This window comes from Myiozetetes cayanensis, unplaced genomic scaffold (genome assembly GCF_022539395.1).
Source record: "Myiozetetes cayanensis isolate MyiCay16 unplaced genomic scaffold, myiCay2020 scf5-8, whole genome shotgun sequence".
In the NCBI taxonomy this organism is placed as follows: domain Eukaryota; kingdom Metazoa; phylum Chordata; class Aves; order Passeriformes; family Tyrannidae; genus Myiozetetes; species Myiozetetes cayanensis.
The window spans coordinates 54,250,241-54,274,011 of NW_026087742.1; the positions used below are offsets into that span (position 1 = coordinate 54,250,241).

Genomic DNA, 23,771 nt, shown 5'->3' on the forward strand with positions numbered 1-23,771 from the left:
TTGTCATGTTCTGCATGATTTCTCTATAACGTAATGGGATTCTGGTCTGTTAACTCAAGTGCTAAGGCCACTGACTGTTATATGTATCTTTAGGAAAACCCTCAAAAATAAGACACTTAAATAGCAGGCAAGCTACCACAGAAAAATAAGGATGTTTAGCTTCCAAGAACACATATGTTAATTAGGGTTGTATAAAATGGAAATAATATGTGATATGTTATACCTTTTATGTTTTCAGTTGGATAGATTTGCCAGTATTAGAATTCCAAAAAGTAAAAAAGAAAGACCTCCTCTGCCACATATGAAGCAGTCACATTCTACGGATTGGTCATCCACATCTATGGATCCAGAGGATTTTCCTCCAAAACCCCTGTCGGAAAGAGAAATCATAGCACTGTTTGAAAAAATGATGGTAAGAGTCTTACACTCATTGCTTTTACTTAAAGAATGACAATGTGGCTAACTGATAGGCAGAGCTCTCTTTTGTGCAGGTGTTCTAATCTTTACATGAATTATTAATATTGTAGGTGTTGTTCGTTGTAATTATATTATTACGGTGTTTCTCAGGGAATAAAGTATTGGAATTATTTCTGCAAACTTTTGCTCCAAGTTTATTTAAAATGGAAATTAAAGGTTTCTAATTATTGGAAGTGAGATTATGCAACACATTTTGAGGAGGAACAAGAAATGGGGAATGCTGCTTCCTTTTAAGATGACCTGAAACTTTCACAAAGGGATTTTATGCCTCGAAATGTCACAGCAGGGTTTTGGTCTGAATTTATATTCCATGTCACTCTTGCACAAAATAAAGACTTAAAGTTTCTGCCTCCAAAGCAGCATTTGTCTGCAAATACAGTCTCAAATTTGCTTCTTTCCTTAGCTGTCATTGTTACTGTGCTACAAAAGAGCAGTCACGAAGGTCATGTGGCATTGGTACCACCTCAGTAGATTGAATTTTTTTATCATGATGATGACATTTTGGGCAATTGAAAACTAAACATGGAATGGCCATGAGAAAAAGAGTGACTGCAATCTGAAGAGCACAAGGGAACATTAACAAGGAGAGCAATGCCTAGATTATTATTTCTTTCTCTGCCTCACAGCAAGTAACAAGTAACTTTCAAGAAACGCAAAGGGACTACCAGAGGCAGGGATGTGGAGGAAATTAAATGTGCTATGAGAGAAGTACCTTTGTGGAGTTTGTAATTCCTGCTACTCAGTAATGGCAACTTAGATTTGATGATGCTTTTGTAGAACTCTGGAGAACTTTAAGAGATAGCATTCTAGATTTACATGGTTAAGCTGGTGAAGGAGAGGAATAATTAACTGTGTTATCAACTTCTGTACTGCTACTCTTTTTCACATGGTCTGTTTTTATTGGTATACCTTGGTGTCTTGCTTTTCTTAGAAATTTCATGGTGAATCACAACTACTCAAATGTTAGGAAATGGGACAGTTTTTATAAAACTTGAAGGTGTACCTCCCACTCTACACCCCTCGGTGTATAGGTTGTATTTCTCCGCCATCCCACAGACATTCTGATACAGGATAGTCTGTGATGTTAATACTATACCATAAAAAATAGAAACTTTCAATAAATTCTCGGAAACCTACTATTGTGTGTCTAGGTAAATAGAAGTGCTTATATTCATGGATCCTGAAGTAATTAATTCCCATTTTAAAACTACTTCACAAAAATATGTTAATGATGACATCTGGAAAATTTGAATGCTTTCCTGGTTTCATTGAATAACAAAGTACTTAAACTGTATTAGATAAGCTACTTTATCAGTGTTATTTTATCTATAACATGTACTACAGAAGGGATTTTTCAGATTATCCACATTTGAATGGACTGGAATTAAAGCTAGTTTAGTCACAGTAGATTACATAGCTAATTATATATTGTAGCCTATAGTTTGCTGTTCTGATCAAATTAAGTGATTTGGGGAGGGTGGATTGGTGAATGTTGTAGCCAGGCTTTTAGAGCTAATTTTGCACAAAATAAAAATAGTTAATGTATTAGTATTGAAGGGAGAAGTTTTTAAATTCTGAAGGTTTACTAAATGTGTTATGTTACACTTTGGGTTTTTCTGGATGCATACTGCTTTCTTGCCCCAATATTCTGTGCAGTGGCATCCTGTGTGGTTTTGATAGCAAAAATTATGAAAGAGCTCATAACACCAGACAGTTAAAGCTAATAATTAACATCCTTGAGTACTATTAGGAAGATATCCATGTGAAATGGTGCATGGTTATTTTTCAAGAGGAAAATTCATCTGTAGAATATATTTCAATTATTTAAGGAATAAAAGGGTGGAGTTGAAATATTTTTCAAGCACAACTGACTTGCCACTTGCATTGCTGAATACTTCTAATTGGTTTAAATCAATTGTTTTAATGATGTTTCATTTGCTAAAAACAAGAACAAAGAAATTACTTTTAACTACAAACACAGAATGTTTCCTATAAATTACCTTGCTGTTATATCTAGGATTATGGAATGCAGTTTGTGGTGATAGGCTTGTTAGTTCTTGGGTTTTTTTGTTATTAGAAGTTAGATATTTTTATTTAAATTGAGAAGTTACTTTTCAAATCACTTAAAAGAGCAAGTCTGAAAGAAACTGCTTTAAACAGAAGAATGAACTTTACAACTGCTGTAGGATAATGTGAAAAGCTTCTCTCTTTGATCAAGTTAAGTTCACCAAAACTTTATCCAAGCTGAAATCAGGACGTGAGTTACGCATTTTCTGCAATGGCTTCTCACAGCTTGGATTTATACAAAACTAAATGTTTCAAGGAGCTGTGCTTGATTCTATTCTACTCAATATGAACACTACTGTAAGACAGGAAACCTAAGTTTCAGTGTAGTATAAATTCTAAGGCTTGTCTGTGGTGGTTGATTTCTGACTAGGTGAAATAACTTTGATATCGAGATGGTTACTCACTGATTTTGTAGCATTGCTCCTGCCAAAGCTGGTGGGGATTCACCTCATGAGTCTCAGCTGAAAATAACTACAGTAATTCTTACTAAGCTTGGGTAATGTACACAGTATGTGCTTGTATATGTGAGTGCCAAAATTGTTAATTGTTCCTTAAAAATATTTTTAATTTTTTGTGTGGCTTTGAGTGTAGAATCTCTGCTCTTTTTGACCTCTAGATTTATGTTGGAGTGAATGAATTAACATGGAGTTTTGAAAACAGTCGAAGGTGTTGATTTAATGATCAAATCTTTAAGAATGTGGGCCTTACATATTGCAAAGGTGCACATTATTTTCTGAACTACTCTCACTGTAAAACAGATTCTGCTGCCCAGGATTAAGTGTTTGGGAACCGAGGAAGAGAATTATGGAACAAATTAAAATTGACATTAAAAATACCTAAGATACTGGTTTGAGGACATTTATAAATGTTTTGGGAAGTGTTAATAATGCTTTTCTTTAGTTTATTACATTGTCTGAAACTAGGTCATTTCTAAGAGGAGTGTGCTAATAATGGTTGTGATGCACTTGTTAATCCCAGAATAGCTGACTGTGTTTTTTTCAGTCTGAGCTGAGGTTGCGAGGGAAGATGGATAAAGATATTTATGATTTTGATTAATAACTTACGAAAAGTTTTTTGTATAACAGCTTTCAGTTGCCTAAGTTTATATTTTTGTGTCTTTATTTTATTTATATCAATCTCTCATATTTAAATCCCTCTGTTACTGTATGGTATTTTTTTCCTCTCCCATTCCAGGAAGATATGAATTTAAATGAAGACAAGAAGATGCCGTTGAGAGAAAAGGATTTTAATACCAAAAAAGAAATGGTGATGCAATATATTAGCACTGCTTCAAAGTCTGTAAGTAAATGTCTCTGAAGTGTACCAAAATGGCTTAATGATTACCTTATTTCCTACTGGAGAGAAAAAGGATGCATGCATGTTACATTCTTTTGACCAACTTCTGTTTCTCATAATATACGTTAAAAATGTTCATATCAATCTCATTATTTTACAAGATATGATGGCATATAATCACTTGTATTTGAAGTGTGTCTTCTGTACACAAAACAGCATTTCTTTTTGGTAAAGAGGTGACTATTAGTGGAGATAGAAAGATTCTGCAGAAAACGTCTTACAAATGTTTGGTGTGAACCTTTTTTTTCTAGCATGGTTTAAACTTCTCAATCAATTAAACTCCTGAACTGATGAGCCTTTTTCATACCTGACTTCAATACAGAATTCATGTTGTGATGTTATGTAATAGCTGATAACGAAAATGTTGTGCACAAAGCCAATTAGTGCCCAGTTTTACTTATGGGGATAATTACTTGTTTTAAAGCAGTACAAGGAATTGTATGTAAGGACCAGTTTAAGGATTCAGTTGGCATGAGAAGAACTGTTTAGTTTTTGCAAAGTGGGGACTGACTCCAGTGCTAAATGCTGCAGTACTAATCCTGTTCTCAGGTCTTTTGATTGTTTTGGAATTCATATGTTTGATTCTTTGACTTTCACTGCTGCACATGACCAGTGATATCAGTAAAAATGGCCTGTATGTAATTATAACTAAATATTAAATATAGAAATTTTGATCAGATATTTATCTTATTGTCTACATTAAATGATGTACTTTATTAGTGTAATGCTCTGGCACTTTTAGAAAGGTAGGCATGCCGAGTGCAGGACTAAATTGCCTGGAGATTGTTTTACTAGGATGAGTTCTTCAAACTACTAGTCCTTCCATAGCATAACAGGTCCTTAATACCAGAAGATTAGGTCTAGCTTTGTTGTTTGTTTTTTTTAGAGATATTTTATCTCTAAAAATCAGGAAATTTCAGGCTAGTAAATCTCACAACATTCTTGAAGTTTATCTACCCAAAACATCACGTCAGGGTTTATATATCATGGACACCCCTAACCTCCACATGTATTCTACAACCTCAGTTGTTTGATCTTAAAAGTAATATGACATGACTGGCTGTGCAGAGTTGCTGCATCCACATCTATTGCTGGAATCTTAGCATCCTGATTTTGGTGATGTTAATGCTCTCTTTCTCAAGAGAAAGGTTTTCATGTTTTTGCTTCTTGACACTTAATACTTGGAAAGAACTGAAACCTGTACAACAGGTTTCATTGATCCTTCTTTCTGAGTGCCATTTGCCATAAATAATTTTTCTTTTGTCTTTGGATGTCATCACACTTGTATTTTGGCAATGGAGGTTCTTGCACTATGCCCGAAGCAGCATAGTATAGTATGTGTGTGCATATATATGTATATAGTATATCATATATATATATATAGTATGCTGTAGTGCAAGGTTCTCGGTTGAAGGGGGCAGGTCTGTTTCCTCCCCCAGGATAGTGATTTGTTCTGACACCCTGTCGTCTTGCATGTTTTCCTGAAGCTCTCAACAGCATTTTTTATCTTTCTGTTCCCATCCTCTGCTGCTAGCCCATGTATTCCCCTTTCTGCTGTGGGAAATCCATTCAGGGAAACTTGTCTTTCCTGAACTCTGTTTCTGTGGTTGTGTCCTTACTGGAAGTTACATTCACCTGTTACATAACTGCGAGGAACTGTTTTTGTGAGACACAGATTCAGATGTTTGATACACTAAAGCTGCAGATGATTTCAGATTACTGCTGAAGCTCTTGTGATGGGAAATTCCTTCCCTCTCACTTGAAAACTCTTTATTCCTGGCATGGGCTTTCATGTCTCAAGTTCATTGGACTGTCTGAGTGCCTTCGCAGTCTAGAGAGAATAGTGCACTGCACACGCAGAGTACTTGGCTAGCTTCTGGTTTTCCTTGACTTCATGAAAGGTTGTCATGCTTTTGCAGAAGAGGTGAAGTGCCATATAGCTCCTGTTGCATACAACTAATCCCATCCCACTCTCTTTCTAGTAGTGATACTACAGTAACTTCTTTTGGTACTTCATAATTCTCAAACTTGAAGGAGATGGATACTAAGCTATAGTATATTTGTATTGGGACAAATATCCTCACTCATAACTGTTATGCATAGTACTGAGCAGTTTCATTTAAAGCAGTTATCATTTTAAAAACTATTAAAATGAAGAACAGAGACTGTACCTCTAATGAATCACTGAAAATGGAATAGCCTCTGATCATCAAACTGGGCTTTACTATAATCAAAGCTTCACCATTGACTCAGTATTAGGATTTGTGTTTCTTAGAAATGCACAAGTCCTTTCCAATATTCATAAAACACACCTCTTTCCACAGTAATTCTTGCATAAAAGAAAAGTTTTAAAAGGAAAATTCCATTTTATGGACTTAATACTCAAGTGGAAATAAAACAGCATTGTTATCGTGTTCCTCTGCCATAAGTTTTGCTGTTTCATATGTTCAAAACCCACATAAACTGGCTTTTTAAAGTGAGTTTTCTTCTCAATATTTTGTTTCTGTTGTTCACATTACTCCTTGTAATGTTTTAACTAGATTAATTAATGCTGACTTCATGCTGCATCTGCTCACAGACCAGTTGTTCTTCAGTTGAGCAATTAGATTTCTAGAGGCACTGATGCCTCAAGATGTTTCCTGTTTCTCAGTTAGCTTGAGCATTTTGAACTTAAGCAGCTTTTCCTATGCTGAAATATAGCTAATATAATCAGTTTCACAATTGGTACCAAATGCAGCTCTCATTTTATTTAAGCACTGGCAGATGTATCACATTCTTATTATGTTGCAGAACCTTGGCATAACTATGAACAAGTGATACTTGGCACTGTGGGTATGTTGTACAGACGTTCAGTTTATTGCATAGGGTAGCGCTTAGGTGGGGAACTGAGTCTGAAACAGGATGACTGGTTACTGTATGGATATTGGTGTGAGTCTCCATTGCTTGTGACTCTGTCTTCAGATGGGTCACATGAAGCTCTCTGAAATGTTGTTCTAGTGGATTCTTATAGTCTATCTGGGCTCTTGTCCCATGTGACCTTCCCACTGTACACATTACTATTGATTATATTAAATTCCTTCAAAAATATTTTCTAACCATCTTAACCGTATGTCCTGTCTATATAGCTTATGTAACTGTCGTATATGACTGCATTAAAAAAAAAAAAAAAAAAAAAGCAATTTTACAACATGAACTGCTGGGAGAAGTCATTGGAAATGACAAATTTTCCACCCAGGACATTAATCGATATGCTTAGGCATACAAGTAGTGCTTATCAAGAAGTCTATGCACAGCAGGAGCTGCCAGCAGAATTTCTGAGGCTTCTTGAAATTTCTAGCTGGAGAGCTCTTCTAACATTTAGTTAAATACTTTGTCATGAAGGATGCTAGGAGTTTGTGTGGTCATTTTGTCTGTAGTTAGTTCGCTATCTTATCTATGCCGAGACGAGCTGGGAAGATCCATAAAGAAAACCGAGAAAACTGAGTTTCTTTTTGTTTGTGGGAGCATTTATTGTTATGGATTTTTTAATATTTTCTCTGAGTTTCCTAGATATCTTCTCCAGACTGTCTCATCAACCATCATCCCTTCCTGGACATCTCATCTATTTTTTTTTGTGGAACATAGTTATTGGAAGTGGCTCTCATATTTAAACAAATAGTAATCTCCATCAATTCAGAGGCATGTTTGGAATGACATTCCATGTACTACGTGTGGTGTTCCAAAATATAATATGAGATGCTATATTTTCAGGATGATTCCTGGCAGTAGTTTGTTTTTTGGTGTCTGGAGCATCTTTTATCAAGTCTGAGAAAATATAGTCGGAGCAGAGAGTATTATAGCCCACAGTGTTCTGTTGGTAGAGAGTCATATAATAGAATGATTGAGACTGGAAGAGACTTCTGGAGATAGTCTTTTCCAACTTCTCACCTATTTCCTTTTTAATGTCTCTGATAGAGGAGATTATACAGCCTATAATAGCAGGCAACCTGTTCCAGTGCTTGACCAGCCTCATATTTAAACAGAACAAGGGAAGAGAGGACAAGTTTTTGTTTATGTCTTATTTTGAACCAATTTCCTATATTTCAGTTTTTGCTTCTTGTCCTTTCACTGATAGGGTTCCCTGAGCCTCCTCTTCTTGGAGCTAAACAATCCCTGTTCTGTCTGCCTCTCCATATACTACAGATTCTCCTATAATTGTGTCCACAGCACTTTCTGAACTCATTCCAATATGTCCATGTCTCTCTCGTGCTGGGGAATCAGGAGCTGGACACAATACTCCAGATGTCTCACGAGTGCTGAGCTGAGGGGAAGGACAATCTCACTTGACTAGCTGGTGATGCACTCACCATGCATGCACTTGTCATCCATCAGAATCCCTTTTTTCCTACAAACCTACTTTCTAGCTGGTTGGCCCTGACACATGTAGGTGCATGAGATTATTTCTCCTCAGGTTCAAGATTTACCATTTTCTGTTGTGGAACTCTCTGAAATTCCTGCTGATGTCCCTCTGAATGGCAGCTCAGCAGCCTGGTCTGTCAACCATGCTTTCCAGCTTTATTAACTTCACTTCTCTGCTAGAAACTATTTCATGATCTTCCACTTCATGAGGAGAAAAGCTTAATTCTCAGTACTTTCTGAGGATCTTCCAAAGTGAGAAAACATAATCTGTATGAAGCTATCTATAATAACATAATGAGACCACATCACTATTTACAGTGAATACTTCCAAGTTATTATTGTGCTGCAAGCCTAATTCTCTTCAGTTTCTGACTTAAGCCACTAGTTAATCAAGAATTATTTAGTAAGTCTCCTTAGTGCAACATGACAGTTGTGCTCTGGCTCTCAAAAAGACGAGTCTTGCAATGAATTAACTCAAATATAGGTTGTATGCAACATTGTATGCCTCTTTCTTTGAATTTAGATATGTTCTGTAGAAAATATCCTTCATGTAAAATGGATATTAGGTGGAGTTGACTTCTTATTTTTCAATGTCTACAAATTTTGTCTTTACTATAGTTAGAAGGAGAGAAGGATAGTCTTACAAATTGGGTCAATGCCTCTTAGATTTGCTCATTTACTTGCAAATCGTAGAGCTTCATTAGTTCGGGAGAACCATTACTTTTTTAAAACCACAGATACTATATATCCTTCAGAAAAGTCATTAATATCTTGAATTTATTTTAATCAACATTTGACACAACAGATACAGTGATGAGTCAAAGCCGGTGTCTTTCAGGCTGTATTGCTTGGAACAGAAAGTATTTTGTTTGCATGAAATTGTTTTTGCATGCTGCATGAACTTTCTATTGCACTTTCCTTTTTATCTCCCTGTTCTCCACATCCCCATTTGCCTTCCCACCTGTCAAAAAGAGCAAAACTCAAAAAACAAGGCAAAATCCAAATCTGAAGGTTTGAGTAACTGTCTTTTATGTTATTGCATCAATAGTCATATTTGTGTTGCACTGCATTCTTACAGATGGCCAACGCAACAAATGAGCAACTGGAGTTTAACTTTATAATTTTAGTTCTAAAGGACTCTTTTTGTATTTTTTTTTCATTTTTATTTTTTAAATTCTTTTGCTTTAGCCCTTAGAGCCAAAGCTAGCCAATCTCATGTAGTCCTCATCTGAAGGGAAAAGTGTTTTACAACACTGACTGCAAGAACAGAAGTTACTACAGTAACACTCTGAATACACTTCTGATGTGCTGTATTCTCATGTGACTGCAGTCACCCTTCAGGACCTGTGCCTTATGATCTCTTCAGAGAACCTCAGAATTGGTTTTTTCTTCTTTTGAAAATTGAAAATTAAGGTGTTTGCAATGCATAAACAGAATCCATTCATTCGAAAGTTTTCACTGAGCATGCGTGATAAATTTGTACATTTGATGCCTGCTGCTTTTGTCTACTGAGTAGAAATTTGTTCATAAAATGATCAAAATTTAGTCAGCATTTGGCATACAGTAGATAGAGATCAGTTACAGGTTTAGGTCTACTGAAATTACTGTTAGCCATTAATAATTTATTTGAGTTCTGTATGCACCAAATTAAAAAACTAATGTATTTTCTGTATTTCAGGGAAGTCTCAAGAACAGTAGGAAGATTTCACCCCAAGAGTTTATTCAGGATTTAAAATCTGGGTCAACAGATGAAAGACTAGTCACTTGCTTAGAGTCTCTCCGTGTGTCCTTGACTAGTAATCCTGTCAGGTAACATCATTAACACATATTGCAGAGATTAATCATATTCTCATTTCTTAATGGATTAAAATTAATGGATATGTAGATGTAAATGGTTCAAGGCTTTCCAGTTAATGAATGTGTATGTATTAGTGAACGATTGTAATTTTTTTCTTTTTTTCATTGATTATATTTCTTCTGTAGTTTTATTATTTTTTAATAGAGTTCACTGACCTATGCAAGGTGATTCTAAGAGAAGATAAATTAAATGTAGTGCAGAGCAGTTCCCTTTGTTTTCTAGTGCTAAAGTTTTTTTTCCATTTTTATTTTTGAAATATTCTCTAACTCTTTGATCTTTTAAACTATTTTATCAGGGTGATGAATAATGGGAGTTATGCACCTTGGTGTAAGTTGTTCACCAGAAAGCATTTTTATTTTTAATTGTGTGCTATTTCTTCTGTCTAGTGTACGGTAAACTTTCTTCCTTGCTGCCCTCTGGTTACTTTCTCTGTGTCTGTAGAATTTATACAGAAGAAAGCACAACATTCATTTACCTTTACTTTTTTTGAAAGAAGGCTAACTCTTTAGTAATTACTGATATCAGTCTTGAATTTTGGTTTGATCCATGCATCTTGATTTGTGATTGCTGACTTTATTATATTGTATTTTTTTTCTATTCTACTCTATTTGCATTCTTTAGTTTTAGAGTTGCTGTTTAAGACAGTGACTAAACACATGATTTTGGGAAACTGGTTTGGGTTTAGTTCAAAATAATGCAAATTAAATGTTGGGAATGCTTATGATGGGACATGATCTAAAAAGGATTACACAACTTTTTTCTGTGTCTGGCTTGGCAGAGTTGTTTATATGGGTCTTCTGTATGAGTATTTCCTTGTATTAATTTGTTTTTGAATTGGATTGTCTTATTTAGAATATATAATGATACACATGGGAAGAAACATGCTTTATGTTAACCTGAGTTATTCTGACAGAGGGTTTTACAGAAGATATGCTTCCTTCATGAATATAAAACTACTTTTAGATATAGTATTGCTTCACCTTCTTAAAAAAGATCCCAACAACCCACAACCCCAGTGTTTTTGTTTTAATGTTTTTATTTGCATTTAGGTTTAACAAAGAAAACTTTGCTTGTTATTATAGGCTTGGAAAGAGAAACACAAAATATTTGAAATGTGTGACAACTTCTGCTTAGAGCAGTCTTTTCTCTCTGTTCTTGATATGAATGGATAGTTTTATCTTTTTGTATGTCATTCCCTTTGCTGCCTCTCTCCTACACACCAAGAGAAAAGTTAACCCCTTACCCCTCAAACCATAAAACAAAACAAAACCTGTGATCTTGGTGATGCGTTGCTGATATCAAAGAATCATTGCACTGATACCTTTGAGAAATTATTTTAACTTATTGGTACAAATAGTTCTAGATTGCAACACAGGCTTTAACTTTGTTCAAATATAAACTGCAGTAGGTAAAAAAGTTCACAGTTGAATCTAAAGTCCTAGCTTGACTATAATTTATTAAAGTATAACTTCAATTTGAAACATTATGTAGAATATAGAGACAGCATAAAAGAACTATAAGGCTTGCATTGGAGATGAAATCATTAAGTTAATGGATGGCTTAAGAATAGGTCTGAATTTGAGAGGTTTAAATTGGAAATAGAGTGACTGTGGCTTGCAAAAGCACCAGAGAAGAGGTATTTAAGTAGCAGTTCAATAAACAAAATGTCTACTGCTTGTCCATGAACACATTTTAGTCTACAGATCAAAAGAAGGATCACAACCAGTAGAACATACATTTTCTGAAACAGTCTTCTGGTGTATTGAGTTGGTACTGAGAAAAGTCTATTAAGATAGACCTCACTAGGCTTAAACTGAGCATTTCAAAATAGCCTTAATAAAAAACGTAAGTTCTTAAGTAGGGCTTATATACAAAAGTAACAAAAATGGAACAAAGACACACTGGTGACCTTGATTTTTCCTGTCAGCGGCCAGATCTTTAAGTAAGAACTTACTTTGACACATAAACGCTGAACTCTGGTTCAGCTGCTATAAATCCATGATTAATTTAGACTTTAGCTTCATGTGATATGGACAATGAGAAATCACTGATGAAACTTTGGGATTTTATTATTTGCATATATAATAACAATGGATAAAAGTGTGGTTTTTTTAACAGGTTGAGAATTAAATTTAGATTGAATTTAGCCTGACATTCTTAACATTTGTGAGCCGTGATATTTTTGACAATATATAATTTAGGGTTTTTTTCTGATTTTTCAATTACTATAGTTTAATCAATTTAACTTTTAAATCTTGTTGACATTTCAATTTCTAAGGAAAGAAATGGTTCTACAACATTGTTTTCAATTAGTCTTTCTTGTAAAATGTATTTTTAGTTCACAGAAAAAATTTAAATCAAGTGATATTGGTACTTAAAACAATGTAGTGAAATCTGTGGTTTACTGCAAAAAGCAATGTTTATATTCCATCAGTATAAAAATAAAGCCTCAGAAGGAAAATCTTGGTCACTAATCTTCAGGTAAATAATTTGGGTGTTTTGACCTCACAGTTGCCAGCACAGTTCATCAAAAGTGGTTCAAGTGATTTAGCTGTGCATAGTATTGCAGATAACTGGTTATCTACAGCTATTTATTGTCTTTTTATATAATAGTTGCAACAGATTTAATTTCATTAAGAGGTCATTGTGCCATTACATGTATTTGGTATCAAGGTGTTTTGAGCAATACTAAACAGGACCATGTAGCAGCTGTCTCACGTAGAAGCAACTTGCCATGAGTTTAACCTCACCAATAGTAATCTTTGGTAGTAGCTAAAATTTTAAATTTTAGTTGTGTTCACTTGAAGACAATTAAAATGACCCAGTTATACTTGCTTTTATTTATTGTGATTATTGTCATTCACTCGGATTAGTCTTTTTTTTTTTAATGTCAATTCTTTTAAATGTCTTTTTTCTTTCTCCCTAGCTGGGTTGAAAACTTTGGCCGAGAAGGTCTAGGACTGCTATTGGATGTTTTGGAAAGATTGGTTGAGACAAAAAAGTAAGGATGATTTAATATAAAATTGTGAGCTTCTCATAGTATGTAAACAGCGTTTAATTACACTAAACTTTCGATTTATTCAGTCAGGACAGAGTTGTGAAGAGGAGTCAGCATAAGGTTATACAGTGTTTGAGAGCCTTCATGAATAATAAGGTATGGGATTTTGTCTAATCTGGAAATCTAAATTACTGCAGTTCAATCAGATAAGGTGCATGATGAATGGGTGTAAGTCTGTGCCATTGGTGAAGTGATGGGTTGGTCAGCTGTGGTTTGAAGTTCTTTCTGTCTGTCAGAAGTCTGCCACTTCTTCTCTATATTCCCAGCAAATAATGTGAACTTTTGATGCTGGTATATGCCCTTATTACAGAATATGTGACCTATTTGGGCCTTTTCTTTCATTTAAATTTTTTAATTAAGTGTTTGACAGACTGAAATGTCATTTGAAATACTTACTGGAGGGAACCGTCACTGTCATTACTAGATATTCGATAGTCATTTGGATTCCCTCCAACTGTCCTTACAACTGTTCTTCTGTTGTTTAGTATGGGCTGGAAAGAATTTTGGGAGAAGAGAGGAGCCTTTTATTGCTGACCAAAGCAATTGATCCCAAGCAAACTAACATGATGACAGATATCGTTAAACTCCTATCTGCAATGTGCATTGTTGGAGAGGAAAACATGTAAGTACTGTATTTAAGTAAGAAATAGAAAGGTAATTTTACAGTATCCAAAATGATAGTTATACCTGAATTAAATGCTAAAATTTTCAATTCAGGTTTGGAAGTAATATCTGTATTATATTGTCATTTTTTCAGAATACCTTTGTCTGACTCTTTTTTTATTATGGTCATATCAGTAAGAGTTTTCTTTTTGACATGTGGATGTACTGCTTATATGAAATTAGTTATACAACCATTCTTTTTCTTAAAATTTATTAGTATTACTTTTAAGGTATCTTAATCCTTGTAATCCAGTAAGTCGTTCTTTGGCTACAAAAATCTCCAAAGGAAATGTGTAATGCTTAAACCTAAATTTTTATGCAAGAAATTGAGGCAGGTGAATAATTTGGCAGTATGGCTTTTCAGATAGCAAATGAACAGCAAGTTTAAGTATCTCTCCTGAGTGAAATGCTTCTCTTTTCTTGCAGCCTTGAAAAAATTTTGGAAGCTGTAACAGCAGCAGCAGAGGAAAGAAATGTTGGCAGATTCTCTCCTATTGTAGAAGGTCTTCAGGATAACTCAGTTCAGCTGCAAGTAGGCGATTTTTAAAATTTTTTTTTTTACAAAGCATGGCAACAAGTAAAAATAAAATTACTTACTTTTCTGTACTGAATAAGTCATTACATTAAAAAGGAGTAGGTATACTGTTTCAAATAGGGATACAGGATGTTGCACTTGGCCTTTTTGAACTCTGTGAGGTTCACGTAAGCCCACTTCTCCAGCTTGCCAAGGTCCCTCTGTATGGCATCCCTTGATGCTTTCATATTCAACTTCCTTTTAGGTGATTTCATAGAATCACAGGATGGTTTGGGTTGGAAGGAACCTTAAAGATTGTGAAGTTCCAACCCTCCTGCCATGGGCAGGATTGCCACTCACTAAATCAAGTTGCTCTGGGCCCCATCAGTCTGACCTTGAAACTTCCAGGGATGGGGCATCCACAACTTTCCTGGGCTATCAGTAAATTTTCAGGAATATCAAAAAATTTCTGGGATATAAATTTTTCCGTGGGATATAAATAATTTTCAAAAATATTTTGATGCAGTAGGGAGAAATGCTATAGATCATAAACATTGTTTTTCAATTTCAGGATATTATATCTGAGTTAAAAGAATTTAAGAGTCTGTATTCTCTATAGGGCATATAAGGGTTTGAGAACTTCCAGGTTGAAATTCACAGGATGTTTTGAGTGTAGGCTTTCAAATGTGATCCTGAATTTTCAGGGCTAGCATATATTTACACGTGTAGATTTAATAAAGAAAAAAGCAATGTATAAATCCCTTTCTTTAGAGTTAAAAATGCATGTGAAACTACCTTGAATGCAGCCCATTACTTTATTTAAAGTATGAGATAAATTAAATCAGTCATACATACCTCTACCTTTATCCATGATGGGTACTGACTGCAGCAGTGCTCAGCTCCGTTAGTGAGGGACCCCTGATGAGATAATGGAATTGGTGCAGGAAACTTCAGCTGAGCTACCTATGTAATAGTAACTTCTATTTTTCTAGGCCTACTCCTCAGATATTAAAAAAGTTTATTTCTACTAGTTATGCCTTCTCATGATTGCGATACACCTCCATTTGGTGTTTTGTTGTCCTCTGATATAGACGATAGATGCTTTGTTAAAACTAAGAATTCAGTCTAAATGCTACAGTTGCAATACTTATACTGAAATACTTAGGCTAAATACATTCATTTGGCTTTGCTGCCTATGTTAGCCTGAAGTTCCTGCAAATAGGTAATGTTTTGCTGTTTCATTTGCTGTATTTTGTGTAGACATGGAAACTTTATTGAAATTTTTTTGAGTTAAACTTCCATTTGGACATGTTCCTTCCACTCAAAGGCCTTTTGTTATTTATTTATCTTTTCAGACTTCACAAATGTTTGCTAGAAAAATCAACGTTCCTCATCTGAATCAGTTGTAAACTTTTCTAGCAATGACATTGACCTGGTGGTTAATTTGACAGTGTTTTAATGAGACAGAAGTTTATAGTTGTCAGTTACTTGGCATACTTGCCTTGATTGTCTGTTTGATGTACGTCTGCTGGCTTTGTGGCAGTTCAATTTGACACTAACAACTGACCTTTTCAATTTTGAATTGACTTAACATTTCTGTTACTAGAAGATTGAATACATAAAAGGCCTCAGTATGGTGATTTTTGTATTTTTAGTGAAAGCTCTGTGTATTTACTTTTTGCATTTGTTGAAAGCAAAGGATATTCTCCCTTTATCTTTCATAAAACCCAAAATTATGGAAAGCATACTTAAATGTTTTTGGCTCAAGACAAGATTGGTGACCTTAGTCTGAGAATATAACTACAACCAGGAGTAATACAGAGTTTCTGGTTTTGTTAAAGTAAATATACATCTTAAGGCTGTGCTCAAGAAAATGCACACAAGGCAGTCTGATACCTTGTGTATTTATGGTAACAACTGAAAAATGTCTAATACTTTGGTTGTACAATTCATGGATGTGAAGTATTTAAGAACTTAAAATATTTAAGACAGATGTGAAAACAACAGTAACAACAACACCGTGTTTGTTGCCCACTTCTCATTCTTATTGTAGAATCAGATGAATGCTTGTACTCTCTAATAATCAACTTTCATCACCATTCCTCAAGCAGGCAGTTTAACTAATGTAAGAGTGCTGTTCTTCTGTGCAGTTCTAGTTAGAGATGCCATACCCTTGTAATTTTGCACTTAGAACTGAGAAGAGATACAGTGGTGAAGCAAAGGTGCAATTTTTCCTTTCCTGGTTAAGTTCCTGAAAAATGAACACTGCTCACTTTGGAAACTTGCAGGTTCATGCATGTCCTAGGAGAAGCACTTCTGTAGCAAAGTAAAAGATCCTAGCTATTCATCAGTAGCATTAACCTCTAACTATATTCAGTAATCAGGGAATACCTTTTCATCTTTGGTTAGCTGAATCACGTGATGATTCTTGGTTGTTCTTTGCTCATGAGGTCCTTTCCATAACTGCTTACCTAATACAGTCAATCAGAACAAACTTACCTTACCTACACACCACGACTGATAAGAAGTGTTTAAAACCCATGTAAGTGTACATGCATGTGGATGGTACATCTCAAAAATATTACTAAGAATTTTTTGTCAATTATGAGGGAAATAATTGATGAGTATCAATATGGTGTCTGTACCAAAGCCAGTTTAATACTGGCAAGTAGAATTTAGCTAAATATGCATCATCTTTATAGACTTTTCTACAAATGCATAATTGCAGTAAGAGTAAGAAAAGTGAAGTAGAAAATCTTACTACAATTCCTCTTATTCAAATAGGCAAGAAATGACTGTTATGGTTTAGGACTGGTATTCTCTAATTTAGTGTTCCTCCTGAAAGCACTCCAAACCACATGCTGCTTGCCTAATCTTCCCTCCCCCTCCCCTGCAACAGACCAGAGAGGGGAATTGGAGGCATAAAGAGTAAAGATCAGGGGTTCATATAAAAACAATTTACTCAAATCAGCAATTGGATAAGAAAACAAACAGTAACAGCAACAATACTAATAAGTAAAGTGTACAAGAGAGGCAAACTATTCACATGTGAATGCTCACCACTATACCATGCCAAGTGTGGCAATATTCAACTGCTACCACGGTAGTCTGACTGCTCAGGAACTGTTATCTTGTCTGTGGAAGGAAAAAGCTGCTCTGAGCTACTGAGATATACCTGACATTTTCCACAAATGAAGGACTGGATATATGATGTGAGGTTTTCAACTGGGAAAAGCTACAAGTTTAAAGTACAGGCTGTGGAATCCTCAAAAAATGCATTTGTAAGTTGATAGACATCACCTGTTAAAAGCAGAAGATACTAGAATTGGAAGCCATAACTTCTGAATTAGCTGATTATGTCTGATCTCATCTATTTTCTCATGGAGTAAAGCATTCAACATTTTGACTTTCCAGGTGAACTGTGTCATCATCCATGCAAAGTTAGTCCCTACCAAAAATATTGTATCTGTATCCATCAATATAGGCTCATCTCTTGGATAACCAAGTCAAGTCTTGTAGATTCCTTGCCATGTGGTAGCAGGAGGTTTAAAGCATTCCAGGTGGAATATACTCACAGACTCAAAAGACCTTAGAAAACACAGCAGACTGTACTTACTGAAGTTCTTGAGGGATGAGAAAGGGAACAAAGCATCTAACTAGACCATCAGATGAAATGAAAGCTTTGCTCTCGGCTTTTCTCTGAAGAAAAGAAGGTACTTCTACACACTGTCATTGAATACCTGTTGTAAACAACAGGATACTCTCAAGATGTAATTACTGTCTGGTTAGAGGTACCCATCAGGAAAGAATTCTTACAGATTGCAATCCTCAGCATCATAAGAAAATTTTAATAGGTTCACCAGAGAGCTGTATATTACCATATGCCTTTTGCTGTTAGAGCCTAAAATAATTTCAGGTTTTCAGGGATCTTCTCAAGGGCAGATTGATAAAATACCTTTACCAACTGAATCTACAACTCTTCATGAATTGGTCTTAGTTGTAGACCATTTGCCCAAAATGTCTTGGTTGCAATGACTTCTGCCTTCCTAGGAAGCTAATTTACCTGTCTTCACTAAACTTTGTGCTACTTCAGCAGAAATCTCTTAATTTATTAAAAATGAGGCATCTTTTTTGATCTCAGCTTTTCCACCTTGTGTCCATGACTGAAAATTTAAAAGACTGTCAGTCTGTTTACAGAATCTTTTCCAAGGTAATTGAATACAAAAGAATGCAGTTAGGACCCACTCATTGGGAGTGCAAGTAGGAACTGATTGTTCTGTGTCTCAGGATCTGAGATTTATAGTGCTGTCAACTGGAGCGTCACAGGCATTCTCCCTAAGTGTTACATACTGTACCTTGAGAATTGTCAAGGAATGGTGTTAAATTTGTGATAATGTTTCTTCATTTTTCTTAATTAGGAGCATTGAAGTTGAATAGATATTCCTGGGAATTGTCTATAGTATGAATGTACACAGAGACAAACACTTGGAGAAAATAATTACTTATCTATAGCTTTCTTTCTCTCTTAAGAAGTTCTTTCCACTTTTTGGACTCTGTTTTCTCTTTGGTCTGACTCTTTATTGGCAGCGTTAGAATCTTGATGGTCTCTTTTTATGGAAGAAATTGCCATATCTGTTGTTTCTACTGCATTTCTTTGATTAGTGGCCATGCTCTGTAGAAGAAGATGAACTCATTGTTTGACTATTGTTATATTTTAAGTCAGTGCTTTCTGTTAATTTAATAATTCTAAATACCAACCTGTATTTGAATGTTCACAATTTTTTAAGCATACTGTTAAGAACATATAGCACTACTTTAAGATGAGCTAATCATAATCTGGTATTTCTAAGCAAAAGTCATATACCTCTGTCTTTGTAATTTAAAATGATTTAAGAGATTCTGTTCAAGTTTACAAGGTGTATTTTTCTCTTTCTCTTTGTTTTGGTATGTTCCCCCAAATCTAACTTTCCAAACTAAAATATTTGCAAGCTTACTTCTTTTTTGTGATAGAATGTAACAAATTTTTTTCCTTATGGGTTGTAGGTTGGCTAAACAGATGTATCTTGCTGCAGTCTACTTCTAAGTTAATGAACAAATTTCAAATTATTGTGATCATGTATGACTTGATTATCATATGCTAACTGCTGAATTGAATAATAAGAGAATATATTCTGGAAGGTATTATTGTAATAAATTTTTACTAGTTTGGTTTCCTGCAGTTTTTACCATTTGTTGCAACCAAATTCTTCACCACGTTGTGACGTTGCAACTTATGCAGTTTGTGGGCCTAAAGAGTACACCTGGTGTTCAAAGCCAAGAATTTGTTGTTAATCTAAGTGAAGTCTTGGTGGTCTAATAAAATGGCTCTCAGTAGTGCTAACACACATTTCCACTCAGTCTCATGCCTCTATTTTTCTATGCTGCATTTTACTTATGGTCATATTTTATCCACTAGTTACAGAAATGTGTGTAGCATTAAACTTTATGCTAGAGACTTGTACAAGGCTAGGAAAAATCTAAAACTAGTGCGTTGGTAGTCATTCTGTTACTAGACAAGTCCTGTTGCAGCTAAATAACCCAAAACTGAACTCCAGACAGGCAAGCCAAGTCTTAATAAAGCCTGACATGTCTGGAAGCATGTGGTGTTAGCTTAACACAAAACCTGTAGCCTAACAAAAACTAACATAAATACAGGGACTACAAGGCCACATGTCCCAAACAAGATTGTCAAGAATGATGGACAAACATTCAATAGGAAGATTTTTTCTATGTCCAAAAATACTTGGCTGTGCAACAGAAGAGACCTAATCTCTTCTCTGTTTGGTGCTGTTGAGACAATTCCTGGCAGATTTTATTCAGTGTACTTTTGAAAAGTGGACTGGACACCTTAGGTAGTTTCAAAATCATTGTTATTGTTGTACAGGGTTTGGACGTAAGCAAATCTGATTATATTATATTATGTATAGATTATATTATATTATCTTTTGGTGTTTGTAGTTTCCTCTTTTGGAGTTAGCACCACTTTCTGTTATGTAGTGTAGAGTGATGCTCTGGCAGTAATAAAAATATGAAAATAGGAAAAAGTACTCTTAGGAAAAAGTACATTCACAGAAAGATGTTTCAGGAGTAATACAAAGGTTTTGTTTGAATTTGAAGAAAATAAGTGACAAGTTAACTAAGTCATATTTTCCTTTAGATTTCTGAAATACCGTAGACATACATAGAGAAGCAAATTGTATAAAATAAGGGAAATAACAGATTTCAGAGAGGAGTGGTATCATAAGAGTAGTTCTGACAGGCACTACAAAGATGAAGAATCTACCATGTCAGTTAAAGGTCCAAATTGTTATAAATTTAGTAGCTTTCCAAGTGGGTTCTTCAGAGAAGAATAACTGAGGATTTTTTCTAATTTATAACTTTACAAATGCCTCAAATCTGAAAGATCTTTCTCAAGGGAATGCATTTTATTTAGGGCAAAACAGTCAAGGTTGTGGTATTGTTGTCTATATTCTTATTTAACTGAGATCTTTTAAAGTTGAATGCCACTAATATAATGTCAATCAGTATAATTTCTGCCATCTTCATGTTCTTGGGTGTCAACTTACGCTTGGAATTATATATACTTTGAAGATGACTAATTCCAGCCCTTAAAATGCTGGAATAACTTGAATAATGTATTTCTTGTGCATTGAAGCAAGGTGTGCTGACAAGGAAGAGGGTATAAAAAGGAAATAATGGCTGTTGACATACTTATTTGTGATTAACAATAAGTTGTTCTGAAGACTGAATCTGGAGAGTGAATTCCTGCTGCTCCTGGCTATAGGTTTTCAAGATGGATCTCTTGATTCTTCAGAGGAGGGACTACTCACTAGTTGACCTCATGTTTTCTTTTGAGCTGAAGTAGTGGTTCCCATGCAGTGTTCTGTAATAGTATGTTTAAAGAGTGAAGATTTCAAAAAAAGGGGAAAACCACCATTCTGTTCTTCAGGCTCAGTTGCGTTTAATCAACATTTTGTTTTTCAATGCATTTTTCTCTATTCACAGACTGTAGCCTTTACCATTTCTATTATGTTACTAACTTTTTAATATATATGTATAGATAAAGGTATATTTACAGTGATTTTTATGTGTTGAAAATTGTGCTTTATCTGCTAAAGTGCATTTGCTAAAGGAACTCAATATTTGTATAAAAAGACAAAATTCAATGTAGTGAGAAAATATTTAATTTTTATGGAAATTTCTGAACTAATGTTTGATGTTGTTACAACCTGTCCAAGGGGACAAAGGTAACTCAGGATCTTTTATAATAGATCTCTTGGGGCAGATTAAAATGAAACAACACTGACTGATGGATGTTTGTAAATATATATATATATAAATATATATAGGGCTTATTTTAAGGCAGTTTGGTTGCAAAGGAAAGCAGGTATGTAGCCATTCAGGTTATTATTATTCATGGTAATGTAACAATATGAAAACAAAGTAATATGAAAGCATAAAAATATCATCCAAGGACATGTATAAAGGAAAAGAAGAAAGAGAGAGAAAAGGTCAGATTGTGAAGATCTCACCCCATAAGTCTGCAAGACCTTGATTGTTGCACATCAGTTGTCATTGGTCTTGATCCGTCAGAGGTGGGTGAGAGGGGAAGAAGCCCATGAAATACAGAGTTTGGTGGGTTAAAATATGTTCAGGTGGAAAGTGCTGGTGCCTCTTCTGAGAAGAGGAGGCAGCTTTACTCTGGTGGAAGGCCTTCAGAAAATGAGTGTTAGGGCATTTTTGGGAGTCTTTAATGGTTTATGACACATTCCAAGACATGACAGCTGCCTTCCCAGACTTTCCAGGGTGGAAGAGGGGGAGCTTTATGCCCCAGTGGTTTGTGTAAGAGGGGACAATTAAGCATGGCAAGAGGCCCCATCCTGTCTCCACAGGACTCTGTGTCTTGTCTCACTGGTAGTCCACCGTTCAACCCTCTATCTTGTAAGATCAGAGGCCATTACACACCCAAAAGCTGACCTCCTCCTCCTCCTCCATGAGAATCTGGCTTCAACAAAGCATCCTGGAACCTTTTCACATAGTAATGTGTTGAGTCATCAGCCCTTAACAGTCTCAGTTTTCTCACAGGTATTTATAGCTCATGCGGCTGATCAGGAATTAAAGTAGCTTAATTATAAGTTTACAGTAGTTTTATAATGAGAAATGATGTAGTGTCTAATTATTTGTTGTATCTTTTTGATTGTGATGCATATTGAAATCTAAGAAATAAAATGGTTTATTATTTACTCTGTTACAGGTAGCTTGCATGCAGCTCATCAATGCTCTCGTTACATCTCCTGATGACTTGGATTTTAGGCTTCACATCAGAAATGAATTTATGCGCAGTGGATTGAAAGAGATATTGCCAGTAAGAGTCTCATAGTCTCTCTTTGCATTACTATTTAAAATTTTTAACTATTTGAGCTTGAGAGGGGGAATAGGAGAACAAGTTCTAATAAATTATTCTCATTTTATAAGTTTGACCATGAGCGGTTAAGTATGAGAATCAGCCTAAAAATGAAAATGAAAAGGTTAAGTGTGCTCTCTGAACCTTATTATGATCCCTCAGGATTCTAGGAACTTACTTAAGAACATGTTATGCAACACTTGTAAGCCAGGCTGAAGTCATGTTTACCTTTTGAATTTTTAGTTTAACTCATATGTTCTTATAATTTTCAAATTTAAAATAACTTAGATGTAGGGAAGTTATTAAAATGATAAGGTTTATTTACATATGGAATTTCTAATTTTGCAAGCCTTTCTACTGTTTCTTCTTTGCAGCAACTGAAATGTATAAAGAATGAAGCACTAGATATTCAGCTGAAAGTGTTCAATGAACATAAGGAAGAAGACATGATTGAGTTCTCTCATCGCTTAGAAGATATTAGATCTGAACTAGAATATCCTTTTGAAGGCCAGTGGCATCTTTCCTTGTGTCAGAAATAGTGTGGCCAGCAGGACTAGGGCAGTGATTGCCCCTCTGTACTCAGCACTGCTGAGGCCATACTTTGAATCCAGTGTTTCGTTTTTTGCCCCTCACTACAAGGAAGATATTGAGATACAGGACTAAGTTTATAGAAGGGCAAAAAAACTGGTGAAGGGTCTGTGGCACAAGTCTTAGGAGGAGCAGCTTAGGGAGCTGGGGGTGTTTAGCCTGGAAAAGGCAGCTCAGGGGAGACCTTGTCAGTCCCAGTGACTATTTGAAAGGAGGTTGCAGTGAGGTGAGGGTTGGGCTCTTCTCCCAAGTAACAAGTGATTGGAGTGACTGGATGAGAGGAAAGGGCCTCAAATTGCAGTAGGTGAGATTTAGATTGGATATTAGGAAAAATTTCTCAGAGAAGGTG

The 23,771-nt window shown here is 35.2% G+C and overlaps 1 protein-coding gene across 1 annotated transcript in view; it reads left to right on the forward strand.

Moving 5' to 3' along the window:
- Nucleotides 1-278: 278 nt before the first annotated feature.
- DIAPH3 (diaphanous related formin 3) overlaps nucleotides 279-23,771 on the forward strand; it is a 188,135-nt gene continuing 164,642 nt past the window's right edge. Inside the window, exons 1-9 of the mRNA XM_050333988.1 lie at nucleotides 279-412; nucleotides 3,739-3,843; nucleotides 9,977-10,107; nucleotides 13,083-13,157; nucleotides 13,241-13,310; nucleotides 13,700-13,836; nucleotides 14,304-14,409; nucleotides 22,685-22,795; nucleotides 23,209-23,327. Of these exons, the coding sequence (XP_050189945.1) occupies nucleotides 302-412; nucleotides 3,739-3,843; nucleotides 9,977-10,107; nucleotides 13,083-13,157; nucleotides 13,241-13,310; nucleotides 13,700-13,836; nucleotides 14,304-14,409; nucleotides 22,685-22,795; nucleotides 23,209-23,327 (965 nt within the window). The 5' untranslated portion in view covers nucleotides 279-301. The remainder of the gene's footprint in view (nucleotides 413-3,738; nucleotides 3,844-9,976; nucleotides 10,108-13,082; nucleotides 13,158-13,240; nucleotides 13,311-13,699; nucleotides 13,837-14,303; nucleotides 14,410-22,684; nucleotides 22,796-23,208; nucleotides 23,328-23,771) is intronic.